Here is a 25,076-nt window from a genome sequence, read left to right on the forward strand (position 1 = left end):
CACCTATTAATATGTGACATTATATATATATATATATATATATATATATATATATATATATATATATATATATAGTGTTAATGGAAAATACTAAATTAATCCATTTTATAAAATAAGTGACTAAATTAAACAAAAAAAAATGAGATAAAATTGAACTAAACTAAGAAATAGGAAAACCAAATTTATAATTAAACCTATAGTTTAATCTTCATACACCATTTCACTTTTATATAAAAATACAAAGTAAATATTGTTATTAGAAAGAAATATAGAAATTCCTAACTAAAAGCTACATTAAAATTAATTCAGTGAATTAAATATACTTGTAAAATTAATCCACAATATAAACAATTTAAATATCAATTTCATCTTAATTATGAAATCGTAAACCAACACACTCTAATTCAGACTAAGAAACACTGTAATTGAAAAAAAGTTTACGTCAAATTAATTTAGTTCGTCGAACTGATCTAGTTAACCACAATCAGACTGATCAAAGTGTCGAACCAAAACCCTTGAAACTTAATAAAACAAGTAAAGGTTTCAAGATAAATAAAAACAGGTTTCAAGATTTAAAAAATGATTACATAAATAATTTCAATCATAAAAAAGAGTAATGAAAATGATAAGATAAAATCAGAAAAAAAAAAAAAAAAATATATATATATATATATATATATATATATATATATATATATATATATATATATAAAAAGAAAATGAACAAGGTCTTTGCTTCACCATGATCAAATCAAGCATCCCCCACAAACCCTAAAAACCTAAATATCTAACCAACAACACAAGCCATTGTAGCTTTCAACAACAAACAACCATATCAATGCTTCTTCCTAATAATCTTATAATCGAATATTTAAATTTTCTGTTGAATTGTTTTGTATGGTGTGCCTTTAAAATATACTGATATATTGATTTTTTTTTAATTTAAAAGCACAGCAGATGATACTAAGAAAAGCTCAGCAGACACGAACCATCCATGAAAACGAAGTTGACATAATAAACGACATTAACGAGAACGATCGAAACGCAGGAAGACGTGAGCGAGGGCAAAAGAGAAGCAGAGACAGGCATGGATGGAGCTGGTGCCATTGCAGGATGTTGTTGAACATGCACAGCAACTTTCATGCCATGGAAACAGTAGCCTCCACCTGAGAGGTAGTAATAGGTCTTTGCCTCTGTCATCTGCACCACATCACGACCACCTCTTGTCACGTTGCTTATGAAATCTCTGTCTATGCAGTTCTCGTAGCTTGTCTTGTTCACCTCCAGAACATTGAAGTATCTTTTGTCAAACGTGAACACTTCATTTCAAATTCATTACCATTAGCAGATATATATGTAAGAACAAAATCAAGTATGTCATGCATTGATGGATAAATAAAATACTATTACTTGTTGAAAATGTTACGTGATCAATTCAAAATATATAAATAAATACAAATATCATTTTATAAACTAATTTTATAAAATTAAATTTACTTCAAATTTATTTCTTCAACATGTCATTGTATATTTTAATACTAACTATCTGTAAAGATATAATAATGTTTATCTCAATCTCCTGTCTTTAAAAAAAGCATAAGTTTGGTAAGCTTAATTTTTTAAGGTATATTTAATTAGTTCATAATTATCTTAGTGATGATGTTCCATTTTATAATTTTACTAAAACTTACAAATACTAACATATTGGTTAGTTAATTAGTTTTTGTTTTTCAACAAGTTTAGGATGACAGTCTAGATGCTAAATTTTATGTGTTGTAAGATTCAAAATACACTGATTTTAATAGGTTAAGTTGTTATATTTAAAATATTAAAATTGGTGTATCTTAATAGTATAGCAGAGAAATAACACTAAAAAAAATCATAAAATATTCCGAATTTCTAGTTTTGATATTGTTCTATAAGTATAGCAGAGAAACACTAAAAAAAATCATAAAATAATCCGAATTTCTGGTTTTAATATTTAAAAGAGAACAATACATTACAAAATATCAAGTACAATAGAAAAACAAAACACCATTAGCTAATCCAAATTTTTAGGGAGCTATAGCTAGATACATATTCTAAAGATAAAACAGAATGAAAATTAAAAATCATAACCTTAATTTGAGTTAAGTTTTTCTTTAATTTTCATATTAAAAATTATCTTTTTAGTAAATGTGATTTAAAAAATAATAATAATATCTCCCCTGCCTAAATGTATTCTACAGTTACCAAAATTTAATAAAGGATACTTTTGGGTTAAATTTGGTACTCAAAAGGAAAAACAAGTGTGTAGAAAAAGTTTGAGAGTGAATTCACTGATATATTTTTTTAGTTAATTTTGTTTAATTTTTAACAATTTTTTTTATTTTTCGTTTATTCGAACACATAAAAATTAACTAAAATTGTAATAAAAAAAATCACTGAATCCATTACGAGAAAGTTTGATGAGAAGAATGCAAAATGAAAACACGTTATTCTGAAATTATTTTATAATTATTAGGTTAAATTAATTATGGTTATATATTTGGAACTCATCATAAACTAAAAAGAACATTTTTTTTAACTATATAGATGAATAAACAATTTTAAATTTATGAGATCAAAACAAATTATACCCAAAAACATATATTTAAATTTGTTCACTTTATCTATGGTAAAAGAAGTTAAATTAAAAAACCAATTAACATGTTGTGTTTCAATCCATTCACATGTCATATATTGGTATGATCTTGAATTATTGTTTCTATTTGCCAAATCAAATAACAATATTACATATATACAAACTTATCCAAAATTTAAAGCACCTTTAGTTTTATGATGCTTTCAATTTGCTATTAGAATTTTTTCTCCGATTTTATGATTTTGAGTTAAAGCTTCCATTCTCAACGTTTTGAAAGGAAGATTCTTCTTCTTTTTCTTTTCTAATGTGATCTTATGCTCCTCTTGACTAAGCCTTTAACTTTTTCTTTTTACCATATACCTATATTTACTTTCAATAGTATTACTTAAAGATTAATCCGTTCCAAATACCCAAATATTTTATTGTATTTTCAGCTCAAGAATTAATTAACACGTTTAATTGCCACTTAATTATAGCAAACTTTCTGAATTTAACTAAAGAGTAAAAGAGTACTATGCTTTCTTTTTAATCCCTCTTTTGCAAGTATGAGTAGAATTCTTGTCCAATACTCCAACTCCCCAAATTAATATTTTTCATCACAAAAAACCACATAACATTTATAAATATTAGAAGATCAAATTGAAAAGTTCTAGAGCCAACAAAATTATATCATATTTAGATTGTGAAATAAGAAAAAAATAATAATATAATGTTGTAGAATAATCTAACGATTTTTTTGTGATTTTGACTAATAATCTTCTCTCACTCACGTAATCATTTTAAAAACATACATGTTTCTGAATGTTATGACTTCATATACGAAAATTGATCGATCTCAAAACCCTTTTGTGAGGAAAACCTAAAGAGAAACAAATCATGATTTTGGTTTAGAGGAGAAAAATAAGATAGAACAAATAAGATGAAACTTATTATCATTTTTGAAGAACATGGAATCAAATTAAGAAACATAAAGAAGTATATATGCATGCACTTACAAAGCCAATCTCCAACATAGACATGTTCTTGGGCAGACCATTCAGTGTAGTTGACATCATGATTATTGATCCAACCTTTGGAGCCTCCCACCTTATGAAGCACCGGATTTCCCATCACCACCCATGACAGCCACCCCATCACCACTACACTGGCCATCACCATCATCATGTTCTTCCACATCGTCATGTCGAGCAAACAACACACTGATAAATAGATAGACAGAGAGACAGACAAGTTCGTATAATCTTCACACCTCTTCGTTAGTGGTTGTTCTCTTCATCGGAAACATAAGTGATACATGTGTGAATTAAATAGTGTGGAGAAAATGAGATGAATGAAGTATTGTAAAAAGTGGAGCACAGACAGTGACGCTTTTTAAAGTTATGAAATGGTGCATAAGAAGAAGAACAGTCTCAGTGAAAGCTGAAACGTAAAGTAGAGTCCTTTGGAATCAACAAATATTATTTGTGCATTGTTGGGACAATGTAGGATCCCATGGTTTTTTGTATTTTTGTTTTTTTCTCTTCATGGAATTAAGTGTTATTAACTCACTCATTGTTGTCTTTTAATGCAATTAAAGTTAATAATAACTGCCAAATTAATACTAATCATGATGTTGTTCATAACCATGCTTCCATTATAAACCGGGTGTCACGTTTTGTTTATATTTTGATATTTTAATAAAAAATATATTTACATATTGTTATTTTAGTTTCTGTCGTTTAACTATCTAGTTAATTAAACTTTTTATGCTTTTAAACGTTCAAAATTCTCAAAACAATAGTATCTTGACCCTTTTTCAAAGTTTAAATTAATGGGAAATTTGTTAAATTAAAAGGCATGAGCATTATTTTATTACATTGAACAATAAAGTAATCATTGATCTTTTAAATATTTTAACAAATTCTAAAATTTTTTTCACGGATGTTAATGCTATCATTATAGATTTTGATTTTGAAAGTATATATTTGTGTATTCTTTTCTTTTACAGGTGATAGATGACAACATTATTATAAGAAGTGCATATTAGTGCAAATGTTATTATAAGGTGGTTTTCTTGTAAATAGTATAATTTTTTATATGATCAAAGTTGGTATACATTCTAACATAAATATCAAGCTTTAAATTTTGAAGCATTAGACGTAAATATGCTTATATTAGATTTTTATGCATTGAACATAAATATGCTTATATTAGGATATTGTGTTTTTTCTTTTTTTTTCACTCTCTCTTTTATTTATATATAGTGATAGACTCTTTTTTTCATGTTTGTGAAAGCTTTGAAAGTAACTTTATCGTCTTAATTGGTGATTACATGTGTTTTACTCGTATGATGTAGTGTTATTCTAGGTATAAGTGCATTATTGAAATAAGTGTTTTAGATTTTCTTTTTGTACTATTGAAATTAAAATGGTATGCTTTTTTAGGGAGTTAAGTTGGGGATTTCCAAATACAAAATGATAATTTTCATCTTAGATTTTTTTTTACTATTGAAATTAAAATGATGTGCCTATTTAGGGAGTTAAGTTGGGGAATTCTAAATACAAAATGACAATTTTCATTTGTTATTATTAATGAAAGACAGTCATTTAACACAAAAACAACTTACCACATCATTGAATTTGCTTCTAACAAATAGATAGTAAATATGAAAATTAAGTTATCAATATTTACCTTTCACATGTAAACCACATAAAAAAGATTTTTCTTTTTTATGTTTGACACTTAGAGATTATATATAAATTTATGTACGATGTGTATATAACAAACTTAATAAACATAGAAAGTTCCAAAATTTAATGTTTATCATAAATATAACAAAGATTTCCATTTATTAAACATAAATTTAGGTTGAGAATGTTAAAATATGTAAATTTAAGTCTCTCCTAATTATATTTGATTTACAATAAACATGAAAAACCTAAAATATCAAACATAAAAAATTAGTTTCAAGAAGGTGAGATCATTGTTTTGAGAGCTTCAAATAATGAGCTACAACTTCATGATAAAAAAAATACCATAATAATAACATTTTTCGACACACTATTATGAGCATATTATTTTGAGCATTATATTAAGCCACAGAGAACAAACAAAGATAAATATGAAGAGGGAAATACCTTATCTTAGGAACAAGAAAGAAGAGTAATAATAAGAGAAAATGGAATTTACAAATCTTACCAAATTCAAGATAAATTTGTATAAGCACATGCATGATTATGTACAAATATACATTGGATGGTCGGACATAAATTTACATTGCATATTATGATTGATAGTAAGTTTATTTTTCTTACATACAAGTCTTACTTATATAATGTAATTAGTTCTAAATATCTTAAATAAGAAACATATTTTATATTAGGATAATGATATTTGATAACATTGTTTGACAACATTTTGACATGGACCACGTGTCAAAATATGACTGGTCGACATGAAAATGAAATTTCAAAATGAAAAATGACGTGAGAAATTTGTTAAATTAAAAGGCATGAGTATTATTTTATTACATTAAACAATAAAGTAATAATTGATCTTTTAAATATTTTAACAAATTCTATTTTCTTTTACTAATGTTAATGCTATCATTATAGATTTTGATGTTGAGAGTATATATTTGTGTATTCTTTTCTTTTAAAGGTGATAGATGACAACATTGTGCATATTAGTCCAAATGTTATTATAAGGTGGTTTTCTTGTAAATAATATAATTTTTCATATGATCAAAGTTGGTATACATACTAACATAAATATTGAGCTTTATATTAGATTTTGAAGCATTGGACATAAATATGGTTATACTAAGATATTGTGTTTTTCTTTTTTTTTTTTTCACTTCTTCAATATAATCTTCTCCCTTTTATTTATATATAGTGACATACTTTTTTTTTCATGTTTGTGAAAGCTTTGAAAGTAACTTTATCATCTTAGTCGGTGATTACATGTGTTTTTCTCGTATGATGTAGAGTTATTATAGGTATAAGTGCGTTATTGAAATAAGTGTTTTATATTTTTATTTTTTTTTTACTATTGAAATTAAAATGGTGTGCCTTTTCAGGGAGTTCAGTTGGGGGTTTCCAAATACAAAATGACAATTTTCATCTTAGATTTTTTTGTACTATTGAAATTAAAATGAAGTGCCTATTTAGGGAATTAGGTTGGGGGATTCTAAATACAAAATGACAATTTTCATGTATTATTGTTAATGAAAGAGAGTCATCTAACACAAAAAATGTATTGATGATGACTAAATATACATATTTGTTGTTTAAAATGTTTAAAGAAAAGTACTAGTATTACATTTATTGTTAATGAAATTTGAAGATCAGAATATCAATATTTTAAATGTTTGCACTGCAGTTCCTACTAAATTTAGAAGTGATTATTTAGGAAACTTTGTATGTATAGGGTTCTATATAGAAAAAATGATGAAAATAAATTGGGTTAAGTGGCAACGAATGCATGAACATGACTTTTAACTTGAAAAAAGGATGAGAAATAAATTAGACATGTCATGTTCGTAGTTGACCTTCCTATGCAAAACTTTGGCCTAAAGTACCCACTTATTTTGCCTTTGCTACCACTCCTATTTCTGCACCATGAGTTTGACTAAATATGGTTCCTAGGTCACAAAATTCTTCATAAATGGCATAATAATTGGTTCAACGTGACTTTTCAGTTTAAAAAAGGATGAGAAATAAATTAGACACCCCAAAATTAGTGTCATGTTCGTAGTTGACCTTCTTGTGCAAAACCTTGGCTTAAAGTACCCACTTATTTTTCCTTTGCTACCACTCCTATTTCTGCACCATGAGTTCGACTAAATATGGTTCCTAGGTCACAAAATTCTTCATAAATGGCATAATAATTGGTTCCACGTGACTTTTAAGTTAAAAAAAGGATGAGAAATAAATTAGACTCTCCAAAATGAGTGTCATGTTCGTAATTGACCTTCTTTTGCAAAACTTTGGCCTAAAGTATCCACTTATGTTGTCTTTCTACCACTTCTGTTTCTACACCATGAGTATGACTTATGCATACCAGGGTAGACTGACTTCTACATCAAGGTCTTAAACTTCTAATATTGACTAATATGTATGATTTCAACAAGGATATTGTATAAAAAACAAAATAATCCAATTTAATGCCTTTGTAATCATTAGTGGTCTTCAAAAATGAAGTACCAAATCCACAACCTATTCATTTCAACAACCATGCGCTAACATCAACAAAACATGGTTCAAATACACCATCCAGTCCGTGTTTAGGTTCGGGTTCGGGTTCTCTCCGCCACTTCGGCTAAGATTGCATGGGTGGGTGGGTAGACGTAAACCGCAGCACTCTGGCGGCAATGGGCGCGTGGGAGGGAAATCCTTCTCTCGTAGCTTCGGTGGTGGGTGAGAGGAAGCGACTCTCTCTAGGATTCGGTTTCTCTCTCTAACATTGCAAATTTGAAATTTGAAAAATGAAACCCGCAACTTGAAACCCTGCCTCCAATTCTTTTTCCACATCATTTTTCATTTTGAAATTTCATTTCCATGTAGACCAGTCATATTTTGACACGTGACCCGTGTCAAAATATTGTCAAGCAATGTTGTCAAAGTATTATTATCTTTTTATATTAGTAGTGGAATAAATAGTTTTTTTTAAAATTGATTAAAAGTTTTAGTTACTAAATATACAATTCCTTATGAAAATATGTATTTTCTTAGACCATTTGTTTATATTTAAAAATATTTGTACATAAGTGCTCTGGCCTATAAAATATTACGACAAATTCAGTTATGTAATAAAATTATCACAAAAATGTAAATATTGTTTGTTTACTATGTTAAATAGTTTGGTTACTTTCTTAATTCAATCATTGATAAAAACAATCATTAGTTAAATTTTATTTGAGGAATGTGATGTAATATTAACTCCATCCGGTTTATCCACTAGGTTTGATCAAACAGACCAACCGGTCCGGTTTTCTGAGCAACCTTCTAAACCCAATTTTCAGTGAGTATCTCTCCATTCCCATTTTGGTTTCCCCCCAAAAAAAACGGCTGAATTGAATCAATTTTTCCAGCAAAAACAATCTCAAAGTTCTTCACTCTCTTCATTCATTTAACCAACTTTTCAATTTCTTCATTCAAATCGTTTCAGCCATGAAATTCAAGGCCTTCATCACCGACAACGGCGTCAACCTCCTCGAGAAGCGGTTCCTCCCCGTCCTCGAGAAAACCGGAAAATCCTGCCACCTCTACCTCACGCGCGATCACGCGCTCTTCCTCCACAACCTCCTCAACGGCGATGGCGTCCACTCCGTCGCGCAGTTCCGCAAGGAGGCGCTCTTTCACGACTACCGAATCTCCAGCAACAACGACGACCGCATCGCCTTCGCCCTCGACCTCTCCCTCCTCCTCCGCGCCCTCCGCAGCGCCGTCGCCATCGCCTCCGAGTACTCCGCTTCCTCCTCCACCGCCACGCGCCTCGAGATCAAGCTCGTCAAGAAACTGTCCCCGAACTCCACCCAGTCCATGCCCTTCCTCACGCTGGAAACGCGTGGCTATAAGTCGGCTGTGATTCAGGACATTCCCATCTCCAAACCCTTGTCGAGGGCGCAGGTTACCGAGCTTCAGAGCGCGCTCGATTCGGCGCAGGATCTCCCTCCAACACTCGTTCAGGTTCTTCACTCTTCCAATTTCATATATATAGCTTTATCGTATTTTTTTGATATTGGAGAAAATTGCAGACACTTGCTGATTGTTGTGGTCAAATTGCCGTTGAATAACAGTTCTGAACACTACAAAAACCAGGGTTGTGGACAGGTTTCTAAAACCTTTTTGTAAAAGTTAGGTTGTTTTGATTTACGGCGTGTAGTTAATATTGAGATAGGAAGTTATTTTGAAATTAAAATTATTACGCGGTTAAGAGAATTTACTATATTTATAAGAGGAGATTAGTTTGAATTGGTAGAGAGAGATTTTCTTTAGCAAGTTACATTGTAGTAGTAATGTGAATAATTCTCCTAGTGAGTTGTGATCAGAGAGGGTTGGAGTGGCTAATGAGACTGTGTAGTCGTGTTTGTGTGTAAGAGAAGATGAATCAATGGAAATCTGAGTCTTTTTCACTCATTTAATTTCGAAATCCATGCAGGTTCCTGATTCGAATCAATTGTTGAACTTGGTGGATCGGATGAAGCAGGTGGGAGATGTTGTGAATGTGTTCATAAGTAAGCATGGGGATTTGAGCGTGCAGGTTTCAACCACACTGATCAGTCTGGGTGCTGAGTTTCGGAGACTGGTGGTGATTGGAGAGCAAACAAATGCCCCTTCTGAAGATCAAAATGTCAGTGCTCAGACACGATCGTCAAGGTCCATTTCAAGAGGAGATGGACAATCTGTGCAAGTGAGTGTGAAGCACTTCGCCAAGAGCCTCCAGTGTCACTTGGCCAGACCAGATTGTGCTTTCTACGGGATTGGTCCACAGGGCAGTTGCCTCACAGTGATATTTCAGTTCTTCATTCCAGGCACTCGCGAGACTGATAAATCAATCAGCTTGCATTGCAGGCTTCCTGTTCTTGATTCCGGTTCTGGCTAAACACCAACACTCTTCCTCTTATGTAAGTTCCTTTTTCATAGCCTCAGAAATTGAGTTGAGAAAATGTCAAGTTGTTAGTGTTTATAATGACTACTGTGATAAACCTTTTAACTAGAATAGTGAATTAATTTCTTGATGTATGACAAAGTTTACATTATATAGTTGAATAATGTAACAGATGTAAGGACTTTAGGTTATTGATGTGAAGCATGGATGAAGAAGGTAAGTGAGCAAATTAGGTTATTGAAAGTGTTGTTTTTCTTTTTCAAGTCAGTGATAATGTGAAATTAAAACAAAGTGCAATCTAGAGAAATCTACTTTAGGTCTTCGCATTTATACAGGTCATTCCATAATCAGGACTTTAGGACTTTAGGTTGGCTTCCTGTAATTCGGGTACTTTAAGAATCACTTCAGGCCTTGATCTGGATTATCAAAATATATAACTATATTATCAAATTGAATGGTGAAATCATGAAAACCATATTAGTTATAATTATCTTAATGTAATGGTGCATTTCGATAAATGAAATAGAATTAATCAATTGGAGAAAATTTATTTAAGAAAATTATGAGACATATATTAGAATATGCAATAACAAAGTTTCATGTAGATTTGTGAATTTTTATAAATTAAGTTTTGTTCTACCCAATTTTCTTTATCAAATTATGTTTGTGTTAATTAATTTTAATTTCATGTTAATTTAGTCTTGTTTAATTTCATTTTAATCTGATTAAAATTAAAAGTATTGATGTAACTTATTAATTTTATTTTCAAAATTAAGTATAGTTTTAATTCACTATTATTTTAATTTATTTAAATAATTAAGTGAGATGTTTTCAATTTCGAATATAAATTGTCAAGAATATTATTTACTTTGATTTAAAATTAATATATCTTCGTATTATTTTATCTTATTGCATGTTTGAGATTAGTTTCATTTGTAATATTATATATATATATATATATATATATATATATATATATATATATATATATATAATTCTTTGTGTAACTCTAAGATAATTATTCTGTATCTTAACTATTTTTTAACCTAAATGTTAAATGAGTGATTTATTATAATAATTAAATTAAAAAAATAAAATAAAAGGTTATTCTCTTAAATTAAATTTATAAAATAACTTGATAAATATAATAACATTGATTATAATCAATCTCGATTATTATAATTTAATATTTTATTAAAAAATTCAATTGCTTAATTATATAAACTGATTAATGAAAATTCAAACACTAAAATTTATAACATTACCAATTGAAATTTTAATGAGTTTATTAATATGAAAAAATTACAACTATTAAGCGGGTGTCAAATAACAATCCTTTTAAATTATCAATTAAATACGAAACTAGAATGAATTTAAGAGAGTTACAATCAATAAATATATCATAACCTATCAATTGAAATTTCAAACTATACATTTCTTGTTTCTTTAATTAATCATACTTGCATAGAATGCAGTACGATGAGTGGAATTTTAATAAAAACTATAATCAATCTTATACCTTCAATAGATTAAAATGATTTTATTATTTTATTGTTTATATTAATAACTTTACATTCATAATTCCACACTATTAGATTAAAAATAATCTATATAGGAATTAATTTATAATTTAACGATTCGAATAATTTATATTTATCGATTATTTTTAATAAGATTCCAACAATTTACAGTCCAAATTTTAATAGTTCTTGAGAAATATTGTTAACGATATAGAATATCGATTACTTTCTACTAATAAACTTTATATATTAAAACGCATTAAAAATAATTACATTTTCAACTCAAATTTAAATAATAACTTTTGTCCTTAATTTTAGTAGGATTGCAAAATTTATTTTAAGATCAATTTATAGAATCCAATAAGACGTCTCATGAATAAAGGAGAAATTTTCAATTATAGTTCACTTACACAACCTATCAAAAAGAATGAAATATGTTAAGCTAAAAACATATCGAAATATTTTTTTAATATAATATACATTTTTTTATCTATGAAATACATAAGTGTTAAAAGGTTTACAATAATTTGTTTATATAATATAATGAAATAGCTTGACAACATATTGTGAGCTCTTTATGCACTTGAATTGTTTAAACTTTTGCATCGAGCTATCTGATTTTTCGTTGAATTATCTGATTTTTTCATGCACTTTATTGATATATCTGAATATCTTGTCTATCATACACTTAGTCTAATTCTCTTAATGTCTTGTTGAAGTATTTAAATTTTTCATGTACTTAACCAAACTTTTCGAATTGTCTTGTCAACCTCTCAAAACTTTAATTAATTATATGATGCATGACTTTAATTAATTATGTATGTATCGTAAATTTGTCATTTGATTTCTTTTCAAATATATTAAAGTTGAAATTATCATTTGGTTATAATTGAATACAATTTCAATATTATTAAAAATTGTTTATGTTATTCACGATTTTTTCAATAAAATCGTAACCGGTATGCACGACCCGCTCTATCCACGACTCAATCTAGATACGTAATAAATTTAAAAAGTAATCCACATTCGAAAAAAAAATTACCTATTTTAGTACATAAACCAAATAAATAATATAAATTAAAACAGAACTTTTTATATCTTACTATATAAATATTTTCTTTGTAAATTAGTTTTTACTGGAAAGTATGCTTGCTAAATAAAACTTGGTTGAAGTTATCGTTCATTTCTCCATTTGCTGAAAAATAAACAACGTAATTTCAATCATAGAATTAAAGAAGGGAGGAAATTAATCTTAATTCTTCGTGTATATACTCGAAATTTGACTTACACTATATACTTACATAACTAGTTTGAATCTTCAAATCATAAAAAATATTAACTGAACTTTTGAGGGACCATTTTGCAACGACTTTTTGTGTGCGTTCCAAGAACATGACTCAGCCAATAAAAAATTATCAACCTTTTCGGGACAAAAGATCACCCAAATGAATTTTGCCTCTTCAAACGAAGTTTAGTCATATGAAGTTAAAAATTTAACCACTGATTCCAAGCTTAAGAAATTCAACTCTCTACTAAATGGTAGAACTTTTTTATATTCTGCATTGACTTTGTTCTGCTTGACAAAACAGAAAATGTAGAAGAATGAAGCAAAGTTTTGATATTCTATATTGACTTTGAAATTGATGTTAATCTTCCTTTTGCAGATCACATGAATTTTAGTCACAATGTAGTTCTGTTCAAGTAAAGTCAGATATGAACTTTATCTTTATGTTTGCAACAAAAGTCTAATCTGACATATAAGTTTCAAAGATAAATTAAAATTTCTTAATTATATGAAAAAGGGTCTTCTAAATACGTATTAATATGGGATTTAAGTTTAAGACATGAAAACATTGATGAAAAGTAAAATGCAGTGATGATGATGCTACAAGCACATGCAGAAGGTCCTACCAGTCCTAAAGCATGATACAAATTCCCGCAATTCCCGCATTTGAATTCTCCAATAAATCAAATTAATTTAAACCAGTTTGTGGCATATTTCTGACCATAATCATGCAGAAACACAACACATTTTGAAAATCAAACAGACACTACCTAACTTGCTGAAAAATCACCCTTTTGTCTGACCCATTTGAGGCCAACAACTACCATCACCATGCAATGCAGACAACAATTGCCTTTCAACAAAAAATAAAATCAACTAACACAACATTAACACTTATCCAATGATGTTGTTCAATGGTGGTGTGGTATTCACTACCAGAAATGAATGAATGCATCCCACGCTGCTCCGACGGCAAAAACAACCGGCGTGAGAAGAATGTGGCCGGTGGAGAAGAGTGTTGGTGCGCCGGATTTTACAGGGGCGGCTTTCGGCGGAGGTGGTAGCTTTTCAACATGAACAGCCACCTTCATGCCACTGAAGCAGAACCCTTTGCCACTGATGATGTAGTAGGTTTTGGTTACGTTTAGAGGAACCACATCTCTTCCTGCACCCCTTGTCCAGTTTGTGAGTGGATGATCAGAGTTACAAGTCTCATAATCGGTCTTGTTCACTTCCAGCACGCTAGCTTGGTTCCTGTCGTAAACAAAATCTGCAAAAACAGACATAGTTAGCATGAATATATGAACTAGGAAACATTGCATTCCATAAAATCTTGGTTTGGAACTCAAAATTTGCACCCAACCACCACACAACTTTGTTCATTGCTACTTCTTACAAGTGTTTGTGTGCTTCTATAACCAAAAATTGAGGTATGACAAGGCAATGAGAGTACAAATCAAAACTAGAGTAGAAAACTTCTAAGATAGAAGAGATAATTATTAAGAAGTGAACTTTAACTATTACTGAATCCAACAAAACCAACTTGAAAAATGAGATTTATACCCACTTATATACTATAAACTTGTCTTATCTTTACTTAGGATCTTCAATAATAATGAATACCTATTACCTTGTTTGGATTACCCTTAGCCTCATTCTAAAAGTACTTTTGAGACTAAAAGATACAGAATGTCCTTCAAAAGTAAGTTTTACATTTCAAACATGTACTATATCTGTTATGTTATGTTGCATTCCATTAACAAATTGAGCCACTAATTGAGGGTGAAAGTCATTCTTTTAACTTTACTTCACCTCATTTTTACTGTGATGTTAATTGATGGGAATATTCAGCTTAACCTTTTGATTAATTTGGGTAAATTAGTGAACTCATAAACTCGAGCAACATGCTATAATACGCAGAATATGGCAGTATAGAGTGCATCCTGCCACAGCTAAAAATTGTTTAAAGGTTAAACAAGACTGCAATTCTCTATTCTTGTTCACATTTCAATTGTTTGATTGCTATTCCACATTTTTGTTTAACCATTCACATATTTATGGCTTATCTTGGTGGTGAGCATCCAGAACTCAACACCAACGGGGAGAGAAGATGCAAGAACCATGAAAAACACAAATTAACTTGCATTCACACCAAAAGTAACCATGAAAATTTTGACGGCACAAAAACGAGGAATTTTCACTGAAAGAGAGAAATGCACGAACAAGCAACAGAATAAGGATGTTAACTAAGGATTTGGAAATGCAGCCCAAGTCAACAAAAGCACAAAAAGGGATCCAAATTCAAAACCCTATTTTTCATTTACACTCCCTCTAGACAGAAAATATCAATTAAGAAATCAAAATTAAATGAGGCAGGGAATGTGGGAAAAACTCCAACACCATTCCCCTAAAAACACAACTCTTACAGTTCATTTACAAAATGCTGGTAATATACACACAACAATTCCCAGTTCTTCTATAACACCATCCAAATTCTTTCACTGTTCTTATCCACCTAGCATGAGTTCAACAAAAGACCCAAAGGTTAACTAAAGACGGAAGAAAACCAAAAGATCTGAAATTGAAACTATCAAATATGGACCCTCTTGCTTCAAAAGACAGTAAATTCAGCGATGAAAACAACAGAAAGATAACAGCTTTATCTATTTCATCCAATCCTCGTACTAAATCAGATCCGGTTCACAGAGAGACTGCACCAACACAACACCCAGCACGGAAACAAAAAGTCCAGTCCCAGACAAAACACATGAATAGATAAAGAGAGAAAGGGAACTTACACAGCCAATCTCCAAGGTAGAAATGTTTTCCTTTGGCCCATTCAGTGTAGTTGATATTGGGGTTCCAAAACTTGCTATCTCCAACGTTAAACTTTGTAGCCGAAGCTTCTGGAAGCAAGAGAAGAAGTGAGAAAGCTAGAAAGAGAAGCACAATGGGTGGAGAAAGCACCGTCTTCTTCATCCTATCCTCCATCACTGCTTCGCTTGCTTGGTTGCAGTTACCCTCTTCTCTTCTCTTCACAGTTCAACAAACTCTGGAACACTCTGTCACAATGTTCTGTTCTTTTGGCCTTTTAAGGACTCCTTTTGGTTCTTTTGGGGTTTTTTAAATAGCATCTGTTGTGTGAAAGTTGTCTTTTTTTTCTTATTTAATTTCAATTTTCTAGGGTTGTTGTTGCTTTCTAGATCTACCATTGATTTTTTTTATCACAATACGCGCAGGAAATAGTACAGCTTTTAAGGTATCTTCCTAAAAATGGGATTTTTACTGAAGAAGAAATTATAAAAAAACAATTATTTAAAATAAATATTAGGATATGATACGGATAGTGTTATTATATGTAATGAGAAAAAGTCTTATTTTTAAACATGAATATTAAACATAAATATTTTCCCTAAATATAGAATTATATTTTAAAAGGTAAGTTTTATTATTTTTTTAACTTGTTAAGATCCTGAAGATTAGATATAAGAGTGTAAATATATCTTTTAAAATGATTTTTGGAAAAAACTTACATATTATTAGGTTCAGTTTATCATGGATGAGTAATGGTTTTGTATTCCTCCATAGAAATTTAAAAGAACAAAAAACAATATCTCGTAAAAAAATATAAAACTAAAGATTTTCTAAACGTAAAACTTAAAAATTAATTTATAAAATAAATATAGAAATTCATATTTTAAATATATAATATGAATGAAATAATGTAAAAAATTATACGGTATATAATAAATAATATTTAAAAAATTATACAAGTTAAATGAAACCATAAGTCAAATTGCATGGTATCATTTATTTTTTTTCTTTCTTCTTTTATTATTTTATTTCTGACAATATATATATATATATATATATAATTTAAATTTTATATTAAATGTTTGAAATTATTTATCACTCATCTTTTCTTCTTATATTTATATTGAAAACTTTTATATAAATCGAATTTGAATGAAATCAGTTAATCATTTTAAATATTAGAAATATATTTAGAGTTGTTAAAGGGTTAAGTTCATATTATTAATGCAAAAAATACATTTATGACCAAGAAATTGATTATATTTCTTGGTATCTTCATTGTTAAGAGATGACTTTGGAATTATTTAAATTAATACATATGAGAGTAATAAAAATAAAGTATAATAAAATTAAGGTTTGAAAAAAAACAAGAGTGGTAAAATACAATCCCAACCTTTGTTATCCATGCTTGCAATTCAATTTTAATTTATATTTTATTATTACTTTCTTATACTATACTAACTATTATACTCTAAGACAATTAAACAGCATTAATACATAATAGGTTCAGTTACTTAAAAATAACTACAGGTTAAATGTTTTTTTTATTCTTCACAAATATATTATTTTCTAATTAAAAATTACTTTTATATTACTAAAATGCTACTCCAAAACTGGTTAAAAATAGTCTTTCTTCAAACATTTACTTTATTACGAGAAGGACCACCCTTTCGAATATGGATAGTTTTTCTCATCACGATTTTATATGAAAATACATATTTCAAACATTTGAAAGAAAACAAAATTACATATTTAATGAAAAAGTAATTGATAAACAAATGAACGTGTATGAATTTGACACCTGGATCAATAAATATTATATTATATTACAATCCTTATCTTGAATTTGTTATTTATTTCTCCTGTTGCATGTGTTGGTTGATATCAACATCCACACAATAACACTTTTTTTCTTTAGCCATGAATGTGGTCCTGCTTTTTCCTAAAATCACGATACCACAACACAACAAGTACATTAATACGACATGCAAACTTTGCTGTCTCATACCTATTTCTTAAATTTATATATATAATATATTAAAACTGTGGAACACTGTAATGCTTTCTTGCTGAATCTGTTTACAATTTGCTGTATTCCACCTAGAAACTTAACATTTGAAGTATACATGATTTGAACTTTTATAACATGCAAAAGTAATCAAACTATAATATTATATATGACTTGTGAGTTTTTCCAAACTTTTATTTTCATTTGGGTTAGGTTAGTTTACAAGTTTTATAATTACATAATAAAAACAAGGACGGGAAATTGTCATCTCTCAAGAAAAATATGATTGAAACAAAGGATTTAACTCTTCACTTCCTTTTATTATAACAACACTACAAGATTGAAGTTACAATGTTTTCAACACAAGGAAAAAACAACATAAAATATAGCATCAATTATTATACAAGAGCCCAAAATCAAATTCCTCATATGTTATAATAATTACAATAGCTAAAGTTTATGGTGATGATTAAAGAGAAATTACCCATTGCAAGTATACTTCCTAGAAAATATAATACCCTATGAACAATATGATTGAAAATGTGCTTGCTATGTTCAGTCCAATCTTCTCAACAAATAAGCAACTTGAACTTCCTTTGTGAGAGGCATGATCCAATCACTGTAAAGATCAGCAACCAAATTTGGATTTATTTTGTAGACTGGCTCAGTTCTGTGTTCCTTCAAATTTATGATAACTTCTTGCCCATAAGTCTTGGTCTTCATGTCAACTCTCCTCTTGATTGCCTCTTCAACTTCAGGATATGTAAGCAATTCCATCAATTTCTCTTTGTCCTGAAAAAACACCAAGATAAGACCAGTTGATTATGTGAAGAATCCAGCTTACAGAAAAATGAAAACAACCTCAAAATTGTCCCTTAGCAATATACTAAGATTGTAAACACTTGAAACTTGTAAAGCATGTCCATCAAAATCAGTACTCCTTCTGTTCTGGTTTATAAGCAAAAAAGGACTTTTTTTCTCTTAAATATAAGCAAATTCAAACTGTTTCAACTCCATTTGGTGATAATTTTTCTAACATTTGGTTGTATTATCATTATGTGTACAAGTTTGTCTTACGAGATTAAGAAAAGTGAATTTTAAGAATATTAGAAAATTAGTAAAATTTAATGAAACTAATTGATTTTATTAACCTGTATGAACTTAGCCCTTTTTATACTCATAAATGAGATAGAAGATAATACTATTACCAGAAACCAAACAGATGTTATTATACATGACACAAAAAACTTATGATATGAAATTAGCACCAGAAGTTTATCACTACTATAATGAAATGTTTCCACTTGAAGCAGATTTCCATCAAAAGCAGTACCATTTACCAGAAACCAAGCAGATTTATTTTATAGATATGACAAGAAAAACTTATGACACAAAATTAGCATGATTTGTTTATCACTAATTGGATAAAATGTTTCCTTTGTGAAGCAGATTTACCGTTGATAGTATGAATCCGTATAAGCAAATAAGTAACACAAATTGTATTGTACCTGAGCTAAAATGGCAGGCTTATATGAATCGGGAGAAGCTTGATATTTTGCCTCGGCTACAAACTTTCCATAATGGATTCTTTTTGAAAGAACCTGCAGTCACAACAAATCACAAGTTTCCATCAATATAAGAGACAGAATTTATCATTACAATCTCAACTTACTAAACTGAGGCAGTGAAATTGGTGAATTTTTCAGAAGGAAACTTGCAAGCTAAAATAATTTCCACCAATCCCTGTTCAAACAATTCACTAGTTGATCTTATTTTAATGAGGGTCAGCTTTCTTTTCTTCATTACAGCGAAAGATTTTAAAAAAAAACAAATCTATTAGACTTCACATAGCACATGTACTAAAAGGTTAAATACAGATAGGTACCAGAAATAAGAAAGCACAGTACAACTGAACAATCATTGTATTAGTAATGAAATCAAGACGGTATCAGAATGATATCAGTGCCTGAATCAGGAAAGAAAATACAGAACAGTAAGAAAAGTAGAAAGTATCTCTAGACAGTTAGAGAGTTCCTAGTCTCTCTCCCCTAATATCTTCCTACGCTTTATACCCATACAACAAAATCACTCCTTTCCTACCGTGCCAGCTCAGCAGTTTGTTACATGAAAAGATTCTTCCCATTCTCTATCATGCCATTTTGATCCCCTACTTTGTCATTCATTCTCTATCTAACATACATCTTAGATAACTTGGGTTTGAGCCTAACAATTTATGGGTTCCTATCAACACTCCCCTCCTCGATGCACCTTGTCCTCAAGGTGAAAATCAGGAAAATGCTCCTTGAGTGTAGACAGAGCTTCCCACAAATTTTCAAAATCTGGCAAATCCTTCCACCTAAAAAGAATTTTGAAATCCCCTAGTTGGTTCCTTCTAACAGCAAGCACTTCTGCTGGTTGAACCTTCAATGCCCAATCATTTGCTAAAAATAAAGGGAACGGTTGGTTGGGGATTGTTGCAGTGACGGATTTCTTCAGTGCAATAACGTAGAAAACTGGGTGCACTTTGCTTCCTAAAGGTAGTTGCAGTTTATAGGCAGCCGGACTAAACTTCTCCATAATTTCGTAACGCCCATAATATCTCAGACTTAACTTTTGTCAGACCTTTTTAGCCAAGCTCTTTAATTTATAAGGTTGTATCTTCAACTGCTGGTGTGCAATATAGTAGCCTACTCCTTCATCTTGTAAGGCTTTAATCATGCTCTTCCAAGATGTTTGTGTCTTGCTTAGTGAACGGTCTCCCTTTAACACCTTATTACCTCCTTCTTCACTCCATTTAATAATCATGTTTCAATTGACTCCCTGCACCCAAGATCAACTCCTCTACATAGTCCTCTCTACCCTTCACCTTCTCACCCGTTCCTGCCTCCACAGTATAAATAGGGGCATTCTCCACTAGAAGATCAAACTCAGCTTCTAATTTTCTAGAAAGGAAGCTGCTAGTTGCTCCACAATCAACCGATATCAGCACTCGTCTTTGGCCAATAGTTCCCCAAATCTCAAAAGATTTATGATAGATCAGCCCCACCTTACTTTTCAAAGACAATTGAAGTGTCTTGTGCTCCAACTCTGGTTTTTCTTCCTCTTCCTCATCCCAATCCTCTGATTCTTCCTCCCTCATTCTTCCATCAAAACCAGCTTATAATGCTTCAGCTTGCATTCATGTTCAGGTCCCCACTTCTCCCCATACTTAAAAGACAACCCCTTTTTACTCTATTTTTGCAACTCAGCTTGCGAAAGCCTCCTGCTCATATTGTCTTTTTTCTCTCCACCGAACCCATTGAGTGGTTGGGGCTCAGTTGATCTCGTACTTTCATAATTGGGCCTTTGAGCATACAATTTATTCTTCACAATATCTACCATTGCATTATACAATCTACTCATATTTGTCACAGTTGGAGAAGTCCGCTTCTCACTCGTGCTCGCTTTCTCACAGGAGCCTAATACCCCTTTCTAGCCCAATTCTTCTCTCCCAACAATAGGGCCTGATTCATGAGTTCTGATAGTGACTCCATGTTGTATAGCTTCAGTTCGACTTGCAATTCTTCACGGAATCCATTTAGAAAAATTCCTTTTAACATTACCCGATCAACGTTTTTCAATGGGGCTGAAATCATCTCAAATTTTTTCCTATATTCCATGACTGTCCCAGTTTGTTTAATGCTCAACAATGGCCCAAAAGGATTTTGTACTATCTCCGATTGAAACCTTCGAATCACTGCCTCCTTGAACTGGACCCAGCTCGGTAAAGGTGTTTGTTCCTCTCACCAATGGTACCAATTCAGTGCCCGATCCTCCTCTAATGCTACTAACACTGCACACATTCGTCGTTTCGGAAAATGTCGTTATCATGATTGGCTGTGTACCCTCAATTTTTTTCCTTCAGTAGCTATTTGATTTCGTCCATTTGGATTTCACTCTCATGCTTCCATTCAAGCATACTTTTCTCTAAATTTTCAACTCTCGACTCCATTGCTATGTCATAACCATCAAAACCCCAGGAATCGTGAGCTTTGATACCTATTGATAGGTACCAGAAATAAGAAAGCAAAAGTATAGTTGAATAATCACTGTATTAGTAATGAAATCAGGATTGTATCAGAATGACATCAATGCCTGAATCAGGAAAGAAAATACAGAACAATAAGAAAAGTATAAAGTATCTCTAAACAGTTAGAGAGTACCTAGTCTGTCCCAAATACCAACCTATTCTCCCCCGCTATCTTCCCACGCTTATACCCATACAACAGAATCACTCCTTTCCTACTATGCCAGCTCATCAATTTCTTACACGGAAGGATTCTTCTCATTCTCTATCATGCCATTTTGATCCCTTACTTTGTCATTCATTCTCTATCTAACATACATCTTCGATATTTTGGATTTGGGCCTAACTATTTATGGGTTCCTATCAAATACCAAAGAGGAAATAGAAAAAGATATGAATGATGGTATAGATAGATTCATATATAATAGAACAGTATGCATTGAGAGACTTTAAATGAAGTAAATAAAATAATTGAAAAGACAATGTTGTACAACCCCTGGAAACCATTTGAATGTAGATATGAACTCAACTAAAGGAAACTAATAGTGTGTACCTGCAAGCATGTTACATCACAAACAGCACTAGATCCAAGGTTACCATCATCTCCTTGCTTAACTATTTGAGGGATGAGAACTCTAAAGTACAAGCTCCATACTTTCTCGTTTATATTAATTGACTCGGCAATAGGGTGCAACACCTATTCATACATGACACAAATTCAAAGAAGAAGCAATTAGCGCAAGAAAGATACAACACCAATTTATTTTGGTACATGGATATGGTCCACATAGTATTCCAATGCAGACAACTAAGAACTACTCTATGCTTGCAAGGCATGTCATCCACTGGCCAACCATTTTTATAAATTCATTAAGCACATAAGAAGTACAGAAAGAATTAAACCATAATTTTTTCGGTTAACAGCTAATTGATTTTCCTTCCACTCGTTTCACTTTACTAGGCAAACGTGTTGGGCTGAAGTATAGAATGGTCACTTCCCAACTTGGTGTACATATTTCCCTTTTCATGTAACTATAATGTTTCAATTTCATCATTATTGAAAAGAGAAAACTATCATTTCAATTCATCAAAAAGGAACACATCTTACAGATGTTATACTTCTATAAGGAACTGCTTCTTTACAATTAAACTTTTATAAGCCAGTTTCGATCAGTTTTAAAATTCTATAAAAAGCAAGAATTGAATAATTGACATGTCCTCTTTGTGCCTACATCACTACTAGTGATACAAATGGACTTGGAGAGGAGGAATTCAAAGAGTTCTACACATTGTTATTCCATCTACCTGAAAGTGTAGTTCAGTGCAAGTGAACATAATAAACTTAGCAGCAACAGAAAATCTTAATAGTACAAACTTGATTACTGCTATGGAATATGCTGTACCTGAGGGTACTGCAATGGTGGTAACATTGGTTCAGGTAGGCCTTCAGGAAAGAATGGATGCTCATCGGGGCTCTTGTACCTGCCCACCTTCAGTGGAATGGAAATTCAGTCCGTGAAATCAATATTTTGAAAATGAGAGACAAAACTTATTGCAGTTGGATTTGCGGATGAAAGTTTGGATGCACATCAGAACAAAGTAGGCATGAATTTACAAACCATTAATGAAATAAATTTTGGGGACAATATAATAGGAAGAAACAGTTAAAATAGCTCATCAATTGAGTAAAAGGGCAGACTTTTGTGACAGTTAAAATTGGTAGGGACAGCTTGGATGCTTTTGGTAGAAGAAATTCAATACAGATTTTTTTTATGCACATCCTGAACTATATTTATGCATTAAGAACATTCAGTTACATTATAAAAAATAAGCTTAGGTTCAGACCTTGGCATGAAGCTTCTCAGTTTCCCTCAACATGTACTCCACCAATGATCCATGAAATTCATTCATGGAGAAGAAATCTGGATCATATGTATCTTCATTGTAACAGTATTGTGATCGCTCCAAGAGACTGAAGATGATGCTATCCTCTTGACGAATTAGAGAATGCCTTATCTGATCAAGGGTCAGATATTCACTCTCATCAACTCTTTTCTTTATTGGCATTGATCTACACAGAAGAAATAGGGCAAATTTAAAACATGACTGAACAAAATATAAAAAAAAAGGAAAAAATGATGGGGGAAGACACCACTTGCAACCTCAGTATCCCTTCTTGACAACCAAGCACAATTGAAAGCATAACAAAAGAAGAATAAAAATCAACATATTAAAGTATAAAACATGAACTCATAAAAAAGTATAAATGTAAATTTTATCTCTATGCATCCATGTAATCTTTTTAGTTACTGTAGAAGAACAAATTTGTTTCACATGGTAATCTCAGATTGGTTGATGGAATAAAAAAAATTCCCACTATCCATGCATATCATATTCATAAAATATTCAATGAAGAGAAAAGCATCAACAACAGTACTAAGAATATAAAATCACACTTTCGTCCTAAAATTACAGCCTTAAGTAATAAAAAAGTGTTTTAATCCCCTTACTAGCAAACCTGAAAATTAGAAAGAAAAAAAAGACCATTGACGTGACTGATCAAGAACACACAAGGAACCCAATTCCATCATCATGCACTTTCCTCTTTGTAATCCACCAAGTCCCATTGAATCCCAAACCTTGATCATGAATTCTAAACACAATTTCAATTACAAACACCCACATGAAAAAAATCGAAACTTTCAGATTAAAAACAAAACCCCACGTGAATGCAGATGATTTAACGATTCTTACTCAATGGAAGCAGCGCGTGGGCGGAAAGAAAGACTGCTTTTTGGAAGAAAATCCGAAGTGGGGTTGAAGGAAATCGAAGCCCTGAGAGGTGTGGGATGAAAAATGCATGCGGGTGTGGAAGGAAGGAAAATGGGGGCTGAGGAGCTTGGACTCCATTGGAGAGAAAGATAGAAACAAAGAGAAAGTGAATTGGGGTTATGGAAAAGTGACAAAGAGATAAAAGAGGAAGAGTTAAGAAAGAGAGAGAAATGAGGATTGAAGCATTGGAAAAGGTTTGGTGGGTGGGAATAGAACAGAGTATTTGATTGTGTGGACTCCTGAAACGTAGTAGGTGGCGATGTGAGAACAGACCAAAGACCACACCAAACACTGACGACGTTACAACTTTGGTCTTCAGAAAATTTGGCTTTTTAGGG

The 25,076-nt window shown here is 31.0% G+C and overlaps 3 protein-coding genes and 1 pseudogene across 4 annotated transcripts; 1 reads left to right on the forward strand and 3 right to left on the reverse strand.

Moving 5' to 3' along the window:
- Positions 1-736: 736 nt before the first annotated feature.
- On the reverse strand, positions 737-4,066 carry LOC148200100 (early nodulin-like protein 20). Its single transcript, XM_088114512.1, has 2 exons — positions 3,619-4,066; positions 737-1,319 (listed from the first exon to the last, which is right to left on the reverse strand). Exons 1-2 carry the CDS (start codon positions 3,803-3,805, stop codon positions 964-966), a joined length of 543 nt encoding a protein of 180 aa, XP_087970638.1. The 5' UTR covers positions 3,806-4,066; the 3' UTR covers positions 737-963.
- A 4,533-nt stretch (positions 4,067-8,599) lies between these two features.
- LOC148200101 (uncharacterized) lies at positions 8,600-10,450 on the forward strand. The gene is made up of 2 exons (XM_088114084.1): positions 8,600-9,291; positions 9,764-10,450. Exons 1-2 carry the CDS (start codon positions 8,773-8,775, stop codon positions 10,205-10,207), a joined length of 963 nt encoding a protein of 320 aa, XP_087970210.1. The 5' UTR covers positions 8,600-8,772; the 3' UTR covers positions 10,208-10,450.
- Positions 10,451-13,675: 3,225 nt separating this feature from the next.
- LOC124834988 (early nodulin-like protein 17) lies at positions 13,676-16,120 on the reverse strand. Its single transcript, XM_047309833.2, has 2 exons — positions 15,817-16,120; positions 13,676-14,288 (listed from the first exon to the last, which is right to left on the reverse strand). Exons 1-2 carry the CDS (start codon positions 16,007-16,009, stop codon positions 13,951-13,953), a joined length of 531 nt encoding a protein of 176 aa, XP_047165789.1. The 5' UTR covers positions 16,010-16,120; the 3' UTR covers positions 13,676-13,950.
- A 2,006-nt stretch (positions 16,121-18,126) lies between these two features.
- On the reverse strand, positions 18,127-24,816 carry LOC148200102 (chorismate mutase 1, chloroplastic-like; annotated as a pseudogene). Its single transcript, XR_015786167.1, has 6 exons — positions 24,661-24,816; positions 23,752-23,977; positions 23,310-23,396; positions 22,460-22,603; positions 19,349-19,441; positions 18,127-18,632 (listed from the first exon to the last, which is right to left on the reverse strand). The product of XR_015786167.1 is annotated as a chorismate mutase 1, chloroplastic-like (transcript).
- Between the last annotated feature and the right edge of the window lie 260 nt (positions 24,817-25,076).

Source organism: Vigna umbellata, chromosome 4, assembly GCF_029865625.1.
Source record: "Vigna umbellata cultivar VRB3 chromosome 4, Vumbellata_1.0, whole genome shotgun sequence".
Taxonomy (NCBI): domain Eukaryota; kingdom Viridiplantae; phylum Streptophyta; class Magnoliopsida; order Fabales; family Fabaceae; genus Vigna; species Vigna umbellata.

Excerpts from the sequence above, each read along its gene's own strand:
- LOC148200100 (XM_088114512.1), bottom strand. The coding sequence starts at position 3,805 with ATGACGATGTGGAAGAACATGATGATGGTGATGGCCAGTGTAGTGGTG. Across the intron at positions 1,320-3,618 it reads CTATGTTGGAGATTGGCTTT|TGTTCACGTTTGACAAAAGA; the intron begins GTAAGTGCATGC and ends TTTGAAATGAAG.
- LOC148200101 (XM_088114084.1), top strand. The coding sequence starts at position 8,773 with ATGAAATTCAAGGCCTTCATCACCGACAACGGCGTCAACCTCCTCGAG. Across the intron at positions 9,292-9,763 it reads TCCCTCCAACACTCGTTCAG|GTTCCTGATTCGAATCAATT; the intron begins GTTCTTCACTCT and ends AAATCCATGCAG.
- LOC124834988 (XM_047309833.2), bottom strand. The coding sequence starts at position 16,009 with ATGGAGGATAGGATGAAGAAGACGGTGCTTTCTCCACCCATTGTGCTT. Across the intron at positions 14,289-15,816 it reads CTACCTTGGAGATTGGCTGT|ATTTTGTTTACGACAGGAAC; the intron begins GTAAGTTCCCTT and ends CTGTTTTTGCAG.